The sequence below is a fragment of the Oculina patagonica genome, chromosome 9 (assembly GCF_052425735.1).
Source record: "Oculina patagonica isolate OP01 chromosome 9, crgOcupat, whole genome shotgun sequence".
Lineage (NCBI taxonomy): Eukaryota > Metazoa > Cnidaria > Anthozoa > Scleractinia > Oculinidae > Oculina > Oculina patagonica.
In genome coordinates, this window is record NC_135766.1 from 31,630,504 (window position 1) to 31,649,462 (window position 18,959).

At 38.6% G+C, this 18,959-nt stretch overlaps 1 protein-coding gene across 1 annotated transcript; it reads left to right on the forward strand.

Annotated features, from left to right (window-relative positions):
• Nucleotides 1-3,311: 3,311 nt before the first annotated feature.
• LOC144664752 (uncharacterized) lies at nt 3,312-11,500 on the forward strand. The gene is made up of 2 exons (XM_078525958.1): nt 3,312-3,803; nt 9,204-11,500. The coding sequence occupies exons 1-2, from the start codon at nt 3,672-3,674 to the stop codon at nt 10,155-10,157; spliced, it is 1,086 nt and encodes a 361-aa protein (XP_078382084.1). The 5' UTR covers nt 3,312-3,671; the 3' UTR covers nt 10,158-11,500.
• The last annotated feature ends 7,459 nt before the right edge of the window (nt 11,501-18,959 follow it).

Here is an 18,959-nt window from a genome sequence, read left to right on the forward strand (position 1 = left end):
ATTTCTCGGAAACTTGGAGAGTCGTAATAAGATGTTATCATGAGCTAATTGCAGTAGTTTAAACGAAATCCTAGCGCTCAGTTTTCTGTAAATAGCAGTTTTATCCAAATAGGTGTGTTCAATGTGGTCAACATCGCGCAAACCTCACGATAGTTACATCGACATCTTGACGTGCGTATTATTCTTCGATAAATTTCGTGTAAAATGCGAAAGTTTGAAGGAAATCGAGTCAGAAATGGTGAAGTTATTAGTCATTTTTAACAGGCATACAGCGCGTCATTTATTTCGATCGAGTCACCTTAAACATAGCTTTTTATGGAAAGAAATGTCCAAGTTTGTTTTGGAGTTGCTTTGTAATGCTGTTTTTAGTTTAACGGAATTCCTCGAATAAGTGCCGCATCGGGACTGTGGCGCTTATTCGGGGGCGACGCTTATTAACTTTTTTCTCCCAAATGCGGCGCTTATTTGAGGGCGGCGCTTATTCGGGGGCGGCGCTTACTCGAGTAAATACGGTATGTTTGTTTTCACGAATATCCCTTATACGGTCTTGAACGATACGTGAAAACAGTACAACAACATTTTAAGTCATTTGACAGAATTTCCTCGTTGAGTGCACCTGAGAAAAGTTTCCAAAATAGTGGTAGAGTTGAACTTTCTCTAAACACTTCAATATTGATGTAATATTTACTCCATTTATTTACTCCATTTAATAAATATATGAACATTTACTCGATTTATTTAAGCATGTACAGTCAACTCTCTTTTAAGGGACAGCTCTATAGAACGGACACCTTTTAAAGACGGACACTTGGTGTTGGGTCCCTGCCATTTTTCAGTCATTTTACTGTAACTAAACTCCCTATGAGATGAACACCTCTCTTAAAAGGACAGTTGGAACCGGTCCTGACGTTGTCCGTTTTAAAGAGTTGACTGTATAAGTCCTATTGCTTGAAACGCAGTCGTCAGAATATAATAAAGCAAAACGTACTGTACTGTACGTACTGTACCATCACAATGCTGTTAAGTGTCTTTTAAAGCCTGGGCTTTTGTTCTCGTTAGCTGTATTTTGGTGTGTCCAGTCCCTCTACTCTCTCTGCGCGTTTTTAGGGGGGGGAACGGGGGGGGGGTATCTCCAAAATATTACCCACGAGCACTATAGAATAAATTTAGATTTTTTTTAGCATTTTTTGGCCAAAAAACGACACTTTTTTTTCTTTTTATTTTTTTTGACTTTCGGTAAGATCGTGTGTGCAGCACCGCCCCCAGGGTGCTTTCTTTGAAGTAAGAAGGGCGGAAAAAGGCCCAATTATCCCGTCCTTCCCACTTTTAAGGCAAAGCGCCCCAGGAACGAAGTTGTACCCCAACCCCCCCCCCCCCCCTCCTTCCTCACGTCTCGGCAAAAATAAAATGGTCTATCCCTGAGTGTACGTTCTTTCTTGACCCTATGGATCCGCCACTTGAAGCCTACTTTAGTTCAACTAAAACTGCGGCCGAAGAATTCCAGACTCATATCAGATCCAAAAATAATTCATGTGAGAGAGCATGTTACACCATCGACAGTCGGAAAAGAGCGCAGTGTGGGGGTGCTTCCCTAAGATACCTCGTTACTGGTATGTGCCACCCAACGGGGTCGTGATTTTGGGACATCTGATCTAGAACGGGGTATCCATTTCAAAGACGAATTCTAGAACGGGGTATAATATTTTGAACCCACGGGCGTTTCAACTTATCAACAGTCAGAACGGGGTATTGAAATTGATCAATCTTTAGAACGGGGTATCATTTGGATTGCAAATTCTTTCAAAATCGGCGGGGGTGCTAATTTGGAGACCCGGGTGGCACATACCCACCCAATCCATGCCCGAGTACCCCCCGGGGGAAAGAGTGCCTCAAGTCAGCTCGTTGCCAAGGTCTTTTTCGTTTTTGGTGGAATAAGAGAACCCCCTGGAAACGAGTTTAGCTTATGCTTGTAACCAGGCAACGTTCTTGGCTAAAATTGCGAGGGACTGGGGAATGGTTCTTTTTTTGCCGCCGAGTGAGGTTATAATTTTGTGCATATAAACGTCACAGTGTGTCCCAACTTATTGAAGACCATCCGTTCCAGTCTCAATTGCATTTACAAACTCTCACTGCGATAAATTTATAACATCAGTCCCTAGCTGTTTGATCAGCCCTGCATTTAAAGTTTGTCTCACTGCGATAGCTTTTCGAAGTGATTTCAAATTTCCGTTATTAAAAGAGGTTTATTTTGAAACCAATGAATAGTTTATTCAAGCAAACAAAAACGGCTTCGATTACAAGAATACCTGTGTTGCTTTCTCATTAGTCGCAAACAAAGCCTTGCAGTTTGTTGTTGCTTCCGATTAAGGTCTTAACTTCTGAGATTAAAGCGAGATGGTCTTGAGACGTTCAAAGGATCACGAGTTACCTTATGCCTTGCGCAAAAGGATTGCTCTAAGTTTCCCCGGCTGGTTTCGTTTATAACGATTTTGAGAAAGTTTTATTGTTTATTAAATAGAGTTAAGTATCGGTTTCCGGTTTACATTCTTGTGCAATTAGCCTTGAAGCGATTTCGGATTTTCTAGCATCAATGCAAGGCTAAATAGTGGAAAAACAAAAGGGATTGTTTAGAAATTTTATTAAACGTCTTTCTCTGTGTTCACCGACAGACAAAAATGGTTTGATGCTCTAATTAATTTGCGCGCGGTGAAAAAACTATTTAACGTTAAACTAAAAGCAAACACTTTAAGCAAATTGAGTGTCTGTACGGATTTTACTCAGATTCCAAAAAGCTTCCATTTTTTTCTTAAATAGAGCACAACCGAAGGAAATTTAAAACGAAGTAAACAAGCTTACATGGCAGGCTTTAAAAACAAATTTTTCGTTTTGTTTTCTACCATAAAAGCTACTGAGTACCTTCACCCCAAAGTTTTATTGAAGGTGATTTGGAATGACAAAAATGCCAAATAAATTTTCTCTCCGGCTTGAGTTCTGTAAATATTGTTTAACGAACCATTCCGCTCAAAACAGGTTTCAGAGATACGAACAATACATTTTTTTTCGAAATGCAATGGAAAATAAAGTCGCTAATTGCGTATGGTAAGCTTGAAAACATTTTTACTAAGATCATGGAAGTTATAAGAGATAACATTGAGATTCATAGTTTGCTCCACTAAAGTGAAAATTAAAAATTAAGCGGCTTAATACCTGGCTAGAAGTGAGATATGCAAATTTTTACTCTCTCTGGTGGTTTGCGGGACGAACACAATAGATACGTCCAACGTAGAAAAGAAACCGTTTGAGGTAAACAATATTTTTGTGCAAGATTTTAGCTAATTGGTTAGTTGGGCACAGAGGCCCACAGTTATGTCGCCCACAATTCAATAGCATACAATATTGCTCAATTAAATCGTTGTGAAAACAAGAAGCTCCGAAAACAAAAGGATGGCAGGGCACAATTATTATTCACAGACTGCTGTATTTACCGGCGCGCGCGCGAATCGAAGTGGGACCTCTTTGGGTTGACATGCAATCTGTCGGATTTAACATCTTTCTTCTTTGAGTGCGTGTATTAAAAGGGCAATATCTCTGTTGAAAGGAATTTGTTTTACAAATCAGGGAATATAGATTTGTGGAATATATTTTTTTACGCGAGCACATAACAACTAAAGATGGATGTCCCGGAGTCGGCACCGCTATGGCCTTCAGCCTCCGGCCCTAAGATTCCAGATTTGGACACAAAACTTCGGAAAACGGACAGAGTCGATATGGACAGCGCTTTGGCTTGGCTCAGAAGGGAATTAGTGAGTATATTTTGTTGCATTTTATCCATTATCATTCCCCGTAAGTTGTCATACTCTTGAAAAAAGTAAATATTCTGAGGGCCACTAATGCTATAAAACTGCTCGCGGCTGCAAGTCAGGCAGAAGACTAAACTTTTGCTACTTGAAATCGAACCGTGTCGATTTCAAACTTACAGTAATTGTCGATCATGTATTCTAGAATCGAAACCGGCTGGTTAACAATCGGTAACAAGCTATCTGTGGTAGCCGTTCTATTTTCAATTTTGCGTGGAATATTAAGTTTTTTTTTACAAGCTGGTCCTATTCAGAAAAGCGGACGTAACTGACTTAATTGTGTTTTGACCGTGGCTATATATCCACATCCGATGTTTACTAGTAATACTACCATTTTTTTTCATACAAGGAATTGCTCAGGCTATTATATATTTTGTTGGCGAATGTTCTAGCTTCTTGGCTGGTATCTTGTCCAATGCTTCGAGTATTTAGGGGTCGATTTACTGCTAGTTTGTTTTATACTATTGTTACAAAACTTATGATATTTGAAGTTTATTTGCGTTATGTGATCGAAGACGTTTTTTGAAAGACGTTTCTGGTTACTTGAGCGAAATCATTTTTGTACTGAAAATGTTATTGTACATTATTATCATTTTTAAAGAAGCTCGGTTCCACGAAATTTTCGAATAATTCTGTAGCTATGCAACTACGTTCAATTTGTAAAGTAAGTATTATGGTCGGCTATATTTTTCTAATCATCATACGTTTTTGACCGGTGAACTTCGACTGCATGTGCGTTAAATGTTCGCGTGAATTTTAGCGTTTTTGCGGTTTGTGATATGTTATTCACACGTTGAAAAGAGTTTCCCACACTTTTAGAGGATCCACTTCGCAAGTAAATTTAATACCTAGCAATAGGTTTTGCTTCAGTGCATTTCAAATGTAATGGCCACAAGCAATTTAGCCGAAGGGATCCTGGCTAATGTACCGGGAAAGTGTAATTTATATAATATCTTTTCAACTTTTAAAAGGAGGATTCTATTTAGGCAAAACTTTGCAAATTTTGTAATCAGCCCGTTTACAGCTGAGATGAGAAAATTCACTCAACTAGTGAACTACACGAAGACAAAACTTGAAGTTATGGTATGAGTACAATTGTTCTGTACGACCCTTAATTTTCGCATCTTTAATGTATGTTAATACCAGTATTTTGACCACTTGATTTAGCTTTCCCCCAAATCACATTTTACATGGAACTTATGCTTGAGAAAATTCCGTGTTATTTAAAATCGTGTTCGGTTTATATTGGCCTCGATCAGGCCAGTGATTTCATATTTGTTTTATTATTTTTTTCTGTATAGCAATTGTGTATATATGACGTAGATTTGAAAGGGAAACAGCATGCGGCCAATTCTCTGCACGAATTATTCGATTCGCTTGAGGTTTACTAAGTCATCCGTAAAATATCAAGAGTTTATGCACAATTAGGTTTATTTTTAAACAGTTTATTATTTTCAATATAGCGAAATTACAGAAAGGTTATGCTGTCGCAGACATAACTGTTAGCCTAATTTACATTTTAGCTCGTGAATATAATTTGGCCTACAAAACTTAGAACAGGTGGCGAGTTCTGGCGGTTTGAGATTTTCAGAATTATTATTTTTTGAAGGGCTTTTCTTGAATGCATTTATTTTTTAACAGATGAAATGCCCCTTAAACTCAATTTACAAAACTGTGGGGGAAATTGCATGTTTTTTCGTACTGAAAATTGGTTCCTCTTCGCGGCCTTAATTATACTGAGTTACATATAAATCATGCTTGATATTTTGAATTCAATTACGGTTTCTAATATACTAAGTTCTCATTCGATCCGTGTGATCTGATATTAAAACAATATAAATTGACTCCACTATTATAAATATCAGGAATTTAATTCAGAAATTTTTACTGATCAAAGGAGCTAAGAGATTGATATACTAGAACCAAGGGCAAACCAATTTCATTGCATGATCGATGTGCTCTATTGAAAGCCTTGAAATTCATTTTTAATGCGTTTTACTGACGTTTTAAAGACCAAAAGTTAAGCTTTTTCACGCGTAATTAAGTTTGATCTATACTTCTTATATTGCTCTGATCATCGTTAATAAGGACCTTACTTCCAGAAAAAAGGCAACGAAAAAGGCGTTCAAAAATGTCAGGTCGAAGCTAGGGTCGACTTCAGGGACCGGAAGGAAAAGTAAGCTATTTTTTAAAGGACCTACTTCACGAGAATTTCGCAGATATTTGCCCTATAAAATATTCTGAAATTTGTGGTAGGCAATTTAGCCCATGAAAAACATTATCTTTGAACATCTAATGGAAGATATAGCCTTAATTTGTAGATGATAATCAAATTTTTGCCATAAATATAGATTTTTCGATGACATGTGGAACACTTTGAAAGTTTAGCCCAATTTTCGATAGCTATGCATTTCCACCCAGCCCCGCAGCCACAATGCTTGTTACATTTCAGTGCCAAATAGCTTTTTTAACAACGGACCATTAGTTTAGGTTTCCACGACACAAATATAAAGTTGGCTTCAAAAATCTGTAAAATCCGTGCCAAAGCTCCTTTAATTTTCTATGGAATTTTGATCGCTTGGTGATGGAAACCCACAAGGATGTATGCCTCCCTTTATGAGCTTCAGTAATTTTAAATCGCCACCTGTATTTCAAGAAAAAAATTCTTTAGCTGCTGTAGATTTGTAACGTTACCACGTCTCGATAGAAATGGAAAAAGAAGAAAAAAGAATGATTTCGATAGTTCTATTACACAACATTTTTTGGCTGAAAGTTTATCTTTGATGGTTGTGATTTCTGTTAACTGTCGAATAGTCTATTCTTGTTTTCGTGTAACGAGCTTTTAGGAATAAAATCAAATTTCATTTAAAATCAATAAATTTCATGATATAAAGGTCGTGAATCATAAATATGTAGCCATTTTCTAATGACAATATCACTTCATGGTTTTATTTGTTTTGTTAAATGAAGAATTTTTATTTCAATATATAATGGCGTAAATTCGAAAAGCTATGAGGAGGGTCAAAATTCGAATCATGCATGTCTACACGAGATAACAGTTTTAAAACTTGCTCGTTCTAACTGAGTCATCCTAACATTCTTTTTCTCAATAGCATCTGATTAAATATTTCGATATAAGTAAAGGACAAAAAGGGTATTTTTTATAGGACGTAGCTGTGTGATTCATTCACATGCTATGACGTCAGTGTAACTTGGTGTCTAATACTAACTATCGCAGGTGGCGCGCGCAATGAAGGGTTTTAATATTTTCACATTACTCTAGAGCTAGAGTTATTCTCGAACTACTGATCATCTTATATCCCGAAGAAAAATTTTTCGACTTGTTGTGCATGGCAGAAATTCCTAATATCTACCCTTGCCTGGAGCTATTGACTTTAACTCTGTATAATCCCGGATCCCGAACGTCGGACGAACCCGACACCAACGTCGATGGGGACATCGACCAATTGGCCGAACCGAACGTGATACCGAACAGTGAACATCGCCAACGCGTTCGAACCGAACAACACCGACCACGAACCCCGAACCGACTCCACTCGACATTCGCCGTGGCGAGCCCGGGAAGATGACCGCCCGCCAGCTGCCCGGGGCGCCCCACAGAGAACACTGCTGTGAGGAGAATGAGAGTGGGGCTCCCCTACAGGTCCCGCCCCTGTGGACGCCCAAGAGCGGAACCGAGAAGAGGACGTGCAAAGCACGAACAGGATGGTGCAGGGGCGATTTTGTTCGATGGATACCCCGGGATAAATCATTTGAGTGACATTTTGTTCAGTTCGAAATACAAATAAAATATAATTATCTTTCTGGGTGATCGATATCTTCTAATACCTAATTGACTCCATAATCAAGGACGTGCGAGCAAGCATATTGTCAAGTATTGAATGGAATCAACTTTGAGTAGGTAAAATGCCGCAGACAAAGGAATAGTTGTTGATATTATCGTTGATAGAAAAAAGTAAGGATACTTGATGTCACGAACACATTGTAGGTTATTTTAAAGGCCTTGTAAAACTAGTATTTCTTCAGTATTTCTTCAGCATAATCCCATTACTATTTCTTTTTATAACCGGCCATAGAGTTTGAAATAAATAAACTGCACCACAATGCTGTTAAGTGTCTTTTATGGCCTAGGCGTTTTAACTCGTTTGTATATGTGTCTGTTCGTGTGTTTGGGTAGAGGGGCCCCAATGTATCTTCAAAGGTACTCACACTATATCAGTGAAACTTATATTGTGTGGACAGCGTTCAAAAATTTATAGAAAATTATATTGCTCTATCAAAAAAAATGAATGTAGATTGTTTCATTTTTCATATATATTTTTTGGCTAGACAGTTGTCGCATGTCCTAGAATTGAGCACAAGTATCGCACAAGTATTTTTTTCAATGAGGAATTCATATATGACATAACTGCCAATTACATACATATAACTTCATATTTGACAAGGTTTTATGGTCAGGTTAACTTTGCATGCATCTTACTTAAGCGCTCAATCCTGGACATATCTGACATCTGTGATAAAATTGACTTTTCGTGACATGACATTTAGTTTACGACATCCCATGCGTGAGCTAGCCCCTAAAGAAACGTTCTTGCAGCTCATCACGACCAAACCATACGAACAAACTGAAAAAAATGTTAGTGTGGGAGGTTACGAGTGTCATCAGCACTTTTCATGCTTAAACGTATTGCGGACTTATCCTATTAATGGTATCTACCGTCAGTGCAAACGCTTTTACGGCCACTTAAACAATTTCTTGCTTGTGAGCATATTGAAATTTGGTGACAAACCAAACTAGCGCTGTTCCAGGCGTTCTGGTGGCTGGGGAGCGGTGCGATGAACGGGATTTGGAACGGCGCTAGAAAAAAATGACGAGGGGCTTGGTTTGGTTTCACTCGCCGTTCCTCGCGCAGCTCCTCAACTAACGAACGCCTGGAACATGCTAAGCTAATCGCGAACAGTTCCCCCTCCTCCTCCTTCTCCTTCTCCTCCTCCTTCCTCCTCCTCCTCCTCCTCCTCCTCCTCCTCCTCCTCCTCATCATCATCATCATCATCGTCATCATCATCATCATCATCATTATCATCATACTATATTTAAACACGATCAGGTTTTAAGCACAATTCGTGTGCTAAACTAATATATTACTGAAAGAAACGTTTCCGCGGAAAAGAAGCTACGTGAATAACAAGTCTTTTTTTTTGCGCTTGCACGCATCGCAAATCTATCTTCGAAGCGTTGGTCATCTGCATGCAAATAAAACATACTATTTTTCTATTCTGTCTTATTGGCTATCTAAAGTTTGTCCAATTTTTTTAATTCCGCAGGCAGCCATGCAGATGCAAGACAGGAATATGCATAAAGAACTGTTAGCGATGCGTTCCTGCATCTCAGGACTGAAAGACGAGCTTACAAACGAGAGAGAAAGATGGGAGGTGGAGTCCTTACAGGACGATAGACCAGAAGTAAAACCCGCTCCAGCTCCGGGCTATGTTACCAAAGTGGAAGTCGTGAATTCTGGTCGAGAAGAGCTTAAAATAAACCACGTTAAACAAGATTCTGGCATATTAACCGATGAAGAACGAAGCGATGAAGAGCTTGAAGAAAGTGTGCAACAAATGTTGAAGACTTTCCCACCAGCCACCCCGAAGAGGAGCAGTTCTTTTTCTTTTACTGTGAATCGCTCCCATGGCACTTTTGTTGTGAAACGGGACGAGAACGGCAACGAAGAAGCTAAGAGAAAACCCGCGCGTAATACAGTCAGGGTCCGCGCGCGGAGCGTGGCTGCGATTGAAATCGGACAATTGTCAACTACTGCGCTCTCTCCGCGCAGTCGTTCCCAAACCGCTACGGACGGGACCTTTAATCGATTCGCAAGCATGCCTGTAATTAACGAAATTCCCGGGGACGCTTTAGAGCGGAATACTTCTAAATCAAAAGCATTTGCTCTTTACGGATTTCGCCGAACGCAAAGTGTCATCGAAAGGGACAATCGATCGTCGTTTTCACTTCCAAGGAAACTTCCAGTCGCGTTTGGTTCGCTTATAAGACACGGCAGTATGCCCGTGATGTACAGCGGTGGACGACCGAAGTCTGGGAATGAGTTTAAAAACATGAATGACAATGCAGCAAGACTCGTTAGTAGTGCCCAGCCTATCAAACGGTCAACGAGTCAGCTTGTTCTAAGCAAACCAGCTTGGGAAAAAGCTAAAGAATTTGAGTCAAATCAAATGAGACCTTACAGAATGTATAGATCGACAAGCCAGGTATCTCTTGTATGACAGCGGCCGTGCTTGAAAACGGCTGCTTATAGTGGGCGATTGTTTGTTTTTTACTTCAGTTTAAATTTTGTAAAAATAGAATTTGAGAAAACGTTTTTATCAGATTGTTAAGGTTGTTATAGGGGCCCTCGATCGACTATCAACAGCGAACAGTAATTAAATATTTGTTTCGGTTTGAAAAGTTCATATAACTTACCGTTAGTATTCAATTAAAGCAAATGCAAATTGGTGACTACTGCACCTTTAACTATGCATCTGATGAGTAAGGGGTAATAGAGTTTAAGTAACTTAACTTAGTACCGTGTTTAAGAAAAAGTCACATTGAACAGCGATTTAAGTTAATAAATGAAGAAATCGTGACACACTTAAAAAACAGAAGCCAAAGCAACTATTTCTAACAGCTAGGTACTCATTCTTGCAAAGTGACAGTTAAATCTGTTTTTGAAACAGCCATAGCACTGCGGATTCCACTGGCCTGGTGTGTGAAGAGGCGAAATATTTCGGCCGCGCTCCATTAATACATTCTTTGACCCAAAAAGACCGCGTGGAAAGCTATGGGGAGAGGGGAACTTTGTACCCCTTACATAGATTCGCCACTGACTGAAGGTCCCTGTGTAGCCGTTTACTTTTAAATTAGCGTGTAATGTCACTGGAAAAGATGCGAGTAATGAGTGGAATGCATTCGAAATGATTTTTTTCAAGGTATAATAACCAGAGATAGTCGATTTCCTATGACTGAAAATCGAGGACCCTTTAAAATCTTTTTTTAGTGACTGTGGAATTAAAAATGAATTTTTCAAGTTTGTCATGCGTATAGAAAATCATTAAAAAAATGATGGTGGTTATTTTTTGGTTGTGAGTTCCAATAACAAGACTTCAACTGATGATCGGAGTGAGCAAAGTTAGCGAGGTTTACCTTATTATAGGAATATAACGAAGCATTTTAACAACGCGAACAAAATGTACGCGTAATAAAATTAACGCGAATTGTCGAAAATTTATGTTAACATGCATTTAATAAACGCGAATTCTCGTGTGGTGTGTGCTTACAGGCAGTTAATTAACGCGAATTTGATGCGTAGTAATTTTTATAGCAAATTACGCTATTTAAAAGACAAAACAACAACGTCCAACAAGAGAACTAACTAACTATACACAACAAAGATACTTAAACAGACCAAATAGTGACTAATATTAAATGAATGGATCCAGGGATGGAGTACATCCCGTCCTTGTGCTTTCCGCTGCCTCTGTTATTCCTGCAGCCTTCACGAAGAAGTAGATGTCGTTTAAACATAACTTTTCCGGAAATAAAGGTGTATTAAAATAACAATGCTGAAAAATAGTGTGCTTTTAATTAACAATGACGTAAATTAAGGTACATGTAATTAACGCGAATTTTTGAAATTCGCGTTAATTACATGTATCGTTAAATTCCTATAATAAGGTATATGGGAAAATTCATGAAAATAGTACAACAAAAGCAATCTTTGGCTGTTACTCACATACTCATAATTATGGCTTATTATATATGATCACAACGGTTGAATTTCGTAAATGGAAACATTGGATACATTGTGTGCACAGTGAAGGCCAAAAAAGGAACCTGATGACAAATGAATAGTTTTCGTAAATACTGTTTTTCTTTGGCCATCGAAGCTTAACTAGAAATACCACGCAAACTGCGGTGATAAACATTACGAACAAACGCATTGTTGGAAAAAATTAAACCTTTACTTGACGTTTCTTATGCTTCTACATACATCTTCAGAAGTGACCGTTGAAATGGAAATAACAACTAAATTTTAATTTAAATTCGAAGAACAATAAGATTGTCTCCATAACCATAACCATCGCCCTATCAGAATTGAGTTGTGGTACATGCCATTTAAGTCAGTAGTATTACAACTGTCTTGTGTTGTGCTCAGTCAGAAATATAGTCGCCTGTTCTGGTAATCCCTCCCCTCCCCTCCCCCTCTAATCTGCGTTGTTCTGTTGAGCGCCCAAAGCCTTCAGGACGTACCTTATACAAAACATAGACCTATTGGACCCAGTCCACGGATAACATTCTGGAAACACCCCTGTGGACCAAGTCCATGGATCACTCTGAGTACCCGGGCCATGGACCACCTCGTAGACCGCTCCATAGACCACCAAAAAACCATCCTTAATTTTGGAGGCAAATTTACCTATTATTATCAGTATAGGGTTTTTTTCCTTTTTACCACGATGAAGTGCGTTTATTAATCGGATGGTAATCAAATAAATAAAACCCTTTCGGACTTACTGGTATACTGAAGGATGATGCCCTTGGCAAAAAAATTGTCCTCCAAATTTCACAGTTGCCCTCGAAGCTTCGCTTCACAGCAAGAACTGTTCATTTTTGGGTAGTCTTTCAGCCTCGAGAATTATATCTCTCACTTAATACTCGCGAAAACGCATTGCGATCACTTCAATGTTCAGTTAAGTGAAGAACATGAATAATCCGAAAACATAATTTTGTATACCGTTCGAACCTTTTGGTTTTTGCGCGTTCTGGAAAGGCGGTTTTCCACGTTGTGCATCGGAGTTTTTGTTGTTATTACACTCTTATTAGAAATAAAATATCGTCAACTGTAATTAACGGCACCTGCTTATGGGCGAGCGAAGATGTAAATTATTAATGAACATAAAAAGTACCTTGTTGAACTTCAAATTTATTGCATACAGTTGGTTAGGGTACGTAGCTATTTTGGCGTGTTTGCATTCGTTAAAACTTGAAGGTGTTATGTAAAATAACAGTTTAAGCACTGGTTGTTGACACTTTGCAATCGTTCAACACTGTTAAGCAGAATCATAAGACTGAAATAATTTTACTTTCCGTAAGCCGAGCTCCTAGAAATAATAACCGTTCTTTCTTAGTGATGTCTTTGAAAATTGTGTTTATTCTATGGGCAGGCTGGTTTTACTACCACACAATTGCAAACCAAGGTGAGTGCTTTTAATTGATTCTGTCCCCGAGCTTTTAGAACGCCTTTCAACGAGATGATAAATTAATTCTTAGGGGAAATTTTTCATCTATTAGAGAGAAAACGCTTGCTTTGTTTGTTTGCTGATGGATAGCAAGAGATGTGGTTACGCCTTATAGCTAATGTTAACTAAAAGTGTTGTGACACAGTGTCCAAAATACAATTTCAACTGCTTTATTGCGCGTTTCAACTAAAGTTCCCCGTTCTTTTTTTATTAAAGATTGAGTTATGAACTTAAAATCTTTATTTAGCACCTCAATTGAATCTAAGGCCCAAACTTATGTTTCCCTTCAGTACAAGGGTGAAGACTGAGGCTGGCGTTTGACAATGCTACTCAATGACTTGTTGCATATTTTACAATTCACTGTAGTGATGAAGTATACCGAACTTTGTAGACTGAAGAACCACCACATTTTTTGGCCTATAACACGCGCGCAAGACATAAAACGGTAAAAAAAAAGAGCGACTGGGGTCGATGGAATTTGTGTTTTTCTTACGAGTCTCTATGCATTTTTGCCTCTACTGTCCGGTTATTGTAAGCGCCAGAATAATAACTTTTTATTTCTTCAAACACTTGCATTTTTCAGTTTAACATAAAGAGCAATCATGGTGTCGCGTTTTAACTAATATTAACAATCCAACTGAAGTTTAAGAACGTTTGTTTGATATTACATCTCACATTTTTGTCCTGGCTGGACTTTTAAAATTATTTTAAAAAAAGCTGAAATTAGTATACCCTGCTTTCAGAGGTCTTCTCGTTTCTATTTCTTAACCAAATTTGTGACAATGAGTGCTCTTTCCACTGAGCTACAAAGAGACTCGTGGCAAGTTATTTACTAGGTTATTTACTAGGTTCATATGTGACATGCGTCCTGCATACTGCTAGGATCAGCAATGTCGATAGCATACTGAATGTGATAAATTAAAAAAAAAAAACATCTAAAGACTGAACTGCGATTTACTGAGATGTGTAATATAGCTTCAAATTGACTGTCCTGTGTTTGCGAGGGAAGAAAATAGAGGAAGAATTGATAGAATAAGAGAAAAGCTAACTTAGAAACATTTATTTTAGTTTTCAGTTTTAAACTCTAACCACTACGATGTTTTCTTGCGGTCATAAATACTGTAATTAGCGTAAAAGTATACTATAGCCTTTATTTAATTAACTGTTATTCACCTGCGTAGTTTTGAAAGTAATTATTGTTGCAAAAGGCGACCGATTGCTCTATAGCCAATCGTACTTTCCGAAACGTATGAGCTTATGCTAGTTTTAAGACTTTTTAATGATAATACCTAATCCTGTTTTTTCGCATGAATAGAACTGCATTGTATAATGTTCTTTAGCTACAGATCAATGGGTACGTTGAACTCAAGTTTTTCTACCGTTAGCCGTCTCCGAAGCTATTTTGTTTCGTGAAACAGAATCTCGACCTTCCCGCAGCTAGCTGCAGCTAGCGAGTGCCTCCCAGGTGTATTTTTCTGTACCGGGAAGTGAATCGAATGTGTTGTTGGCAGGCAAAAAACTGTTTTCACACGTCAGCGGGTTTACATTCGGTTAATAAAAGATGTCAAGACAAAATTGTTCTTTCCGCCGGGCAAGAATTTGCTACATAAAGAACAATGTTGTCTGGACAAAGAGTTGTGCAAAAATGTGAGATAAAAGATAATTAGTTTAAACTTGTAGCTTATCAGTTCATTTAGCAATTTCAATTCCCTTATGTCAGTCTTCTCGGGAATTATATTATACAGTTTTATTTTTAGTTCTTCCGTTGAAACCTTGGATCAACAAGGAAACATCACCATTTTTGTAGACAACCTTCAGCCACTGTACACTAATTAACAATTAGACGGCAAGCTCGAGGCTTCTTAATTCGGCTGCTGATTGGCGGGCAGTTGGCGAGGGGCGAAGCCCCTAGTCAACTATCAAAAACCGATAGAAACCGAGAGCAAGCCGTCTAATTGCCTTTAAAGCATCACCCAGAGACCGATCTAGTCAACAACAAGTTTAGCGAAGGTGGTATGTGAGTTGATTTGTGACTTTGGCAAATTTACTTGCGTGCGCTCTAAGGGCAGTCTATCGAAAACTATCCGCCCTCGCTTGAGTAGCCAATCAGATTGCAGGTTTGTCTCACAGTCGATCATTGGGTTATGCTTATGGTTGATAGTGTATGGCAGCTCAGCCAATCATATTGTACATTTTGCATTCGAACATTCACATACTAATTTTTTTGCAGACCTCTGTCGGTATCTTACGTTTTCCACACCTATTGACGGCTACGCTCTACAGGGTCACGTGATTAAGAATATATCTTTAAACATATACCTGGCAGAAAATGTACAAAGTCGCTGTAAACATTACTGTACCATGGAAAGCGACTGTGTATCATTTAACATCGGTCCGCCAGTGAATGGCACAGTTTTATGTCAACTGAGTGACGCAGACCACATAGGACACCCTAAGGATCTTCAAGCTCGGAAAGGTTTTATTTATAGAGGCACACAGGTTAGGAAGTCAAATTGAGTGCAGTATTGGTATTACAATTTTTTTTTCAGTTTTAAGTTTGGTTTAGACCCAAGGTAGTTCATCAAAATTTTATATACAAACAAATAGTAAAAATTTGACATGTTCTGTTAGAAATCCGCGAATCTGATTGGATTGTAATTAGGGACGGACCTTTATTTTCCTGTAAGGGAGAGGGGGGGGGGGGGGGGGGGGGAATGAAAATGTTTTTAGCATTTTTTTTTTATTTATGCACCTCTACAAACATTTTTTTTCGGATTGCAAACTACTTTTTAATACATGTCGTGTTTGCAAGTAGTTTATTTTGTCTTTTTAAGCTAATAATCCGTCCCTTAGCTCTGCCGTTGTTTTTATACAATAACTGAGAGAATTCGCGCGTGCTCATTGGCCCAAAGTTAGCGGTCGGTGAGAGTAAAGAGAAGGCAAATTGCGAATAACTTGAAAAATTAGTGTTGCGACTTTACCAAAAGCCGGAGCCAAAAAAAATTATAATTCCGGCGATTTTTGACAAATTTAGCTGGGACATGATTTTCAGTCTAATTTGCTGGTAAATTTTCCGTGTTTATGTACTAAAACTACTCGAGCAAATTTTTATTGTCTTCACCTTTTTTAGGCGTTGCTCTTTGAAGGGAAAATTCCCTAATTATTCTTGAGTTTGGACTAAAAGAAAAAAATACAGTTGAATCCCGATATATCGAACCATCAATAACTGGAACCTTTTTCGATCGATTCCCTTCCATGTCATTTTCTCAATAATTTTGCCCTCGGTAACTCGAACCCCCGATAACTCGAACCTATTTTTATTTCTTTTGAAGGTTCGAGTTATCGGGATTGAACTATACTGTCAACTCTCTCTAAAACAGGCACCTTCAGGACCGGCGCGGCTGAAACTGTCCGTCTTAGAGAGGTGTCCGTTACAGTAAAATAACTGTAAAACGGCGGTGGGTGTCCGTGTCAGAGAGGTGTCCGTTAAGAAAGAGCTGACTGTACATCAAACTGTAGATTTTGGACAACGATCGTTTGCAGTGTCTACATGAACAGTTAGACTACCCGCCGTCGTTTTCCGTGAGCGATAGACAACTCATCTGATGCGCGTTCTCCGTTGATTATTCGTTCATCGGAATATGGATTGTAGTCAAATTCTTAAAAAAATCGTAGATTTCTGTAGAAAGTACACCATATTTACTACATTTTATAAATTTATGCTCCAAAAAGTGCTAAAAATTGCCAATTATGCCGTGGCAGTGCTCGTTTCACAAATTATGCTTTTTAGCTCCAATTATGCCAAAAATTATGCTAGCACAATCTACCAAAGCCTACATGGCGTCATATTAGCGCGCGCGCGCACGCGCAATTAGATTCTCTTCGGAGGTCGTAAAAGCCAGATTTTGATCCAGATTTTCTCGAAAAACTACCGTGCAACCTATTATGAAACTTTGACAATTAATTTTAAGGGGTGAACCACGTCCACAGCAATTTTTTTTAAAAAAATGTGTAAGACAGATTTTGAGCTATTTTAAAAATCGGCAAAATATCACATATTTTTTTTTTGCAAAAAATCTGTCTTACGGATTTTTCTATTATTTTGCATGAATGTTTAAGCAGAGCCAATGTCTAATATCTGAAATTTTGAGGTAGGGTCATACGGGTAGATTTTGAGAAAAACGCCGTTTAAACTACTATTGCCAGTCCCCTCTTAAGCCCTCGGCGGTTCATTTTAGCTGTTTATCATTTTAGCTCAAGCCTGCCTGCCTCTAGCTGTTTATTTAATAGTTCAGCATTCTCGATACTTCCGATCTTTGAAATTTTACTTCCGCTGAAATCTTACCGGAAGACCCAGAAGCCTCCCACGCGCGAACCCATAGATAGGCTTTTGTACATTATGCTTTTGTTTTCCCACTAAAATGCTCCACCTTAATGCTCCATTTTTCCCACTAAAATGCTCGATCTCCCCCCAAAAAGTCACTAAAATGCTCGGATAATGCTCATTATACAAACGGTTTTTTCAAATTAATTTTAAAGCTGTTAACACTTACAAAAACGTACAAGTGTTGCAAGTAACAATAACAACATACCGTAAAATTCCGGTTATAAGCCCTCCCGCTTATAAGCCCCCCCGGTTATAGGACCATCTATCTGGCAACAAAAAAATACATCCCTCCCGGATATAAGCCCCCCTCTGCCAGATGACAGTACTAAACAGGGCTAATGTTTAGTAATGTTTTTAACTTAAAAACGTATTTCGATCAACACTCCCGTGGCTCGTTTCGAAACGTTTTTTTATTCCGCCCACCCAAAACCCCTTACGAAGTTGTATAAGCCCAGGGCTTATAACCGGAATTTTACGGTATACACGTTCATAAATACAGCCAAAAAACATAATCCTCGAAATCATCTACGAGGCTAAGTACAGAAAGTAGTTGACTATCTCAAGAAAGTTATTTGTAGAGTGAATTTTGAGTTTTAGTTGTCATTTTCTCTAAAAAAAAAAAAAATTTAATTTCTCGAGAAAAAAAATCAATTTTCCGGGAAAATGCCACTAAAATGCTCAAATAATGCTCAATGCTTTTGCCTCACTAAAATGCCCGAAAAATGCTAGCATAATGTACAAAAGCCTACCGACAGAGCGGTCAAACGCAGCGCGCGTGCGCAGTTCCTGTGTAATTCCCGCCAAAAATTTCCATACAAAGTCTTAAATTTCGCTTTAAAGCCAAAAGTTAACGCCGTCCCTGGAAAGTTAAGGTTTATACGCCGCTTATGGATTGGAAATTTGATAATTCATCTCCACTGAGTTTCCCAGCTTGAAATGTTGTTTCACCATACTACTAAAGTTCGAGACCGCATGTGACGTCAACTTTTGCGTTTGACCGCTGTGAAGCGCGAACCCTACCGCTGACTCGAGCCGCTGTCAGAGCAGGCACTCAGAAGTAAGGATGGGCCGATACAGGTTTTCTAAAACGATACGATATCGATACGATATTTGCCTTTTTTCTCGATATCGATCTCGATATCGATATTATGACGTCATCTCCGTCCTGACGTCATTGGTATGTCACGTGATTCGTCTAAGAATTCAAAAGAGAGTACTGGCATTATAAATGTTAGCCACGAATGTTGTTTTTTGGTCTTTTTGATTCACTGTTGCATCAGCAATGTACAATGTGTGGACCCTGGTGTGGACATCAAGTCAAGGCAAGAAAAATTCAATATTGACAAAATAAAAACAACAATATTTGTTTGAGCAAAATTGCATTTTTAAAACTAGGTGCTGAC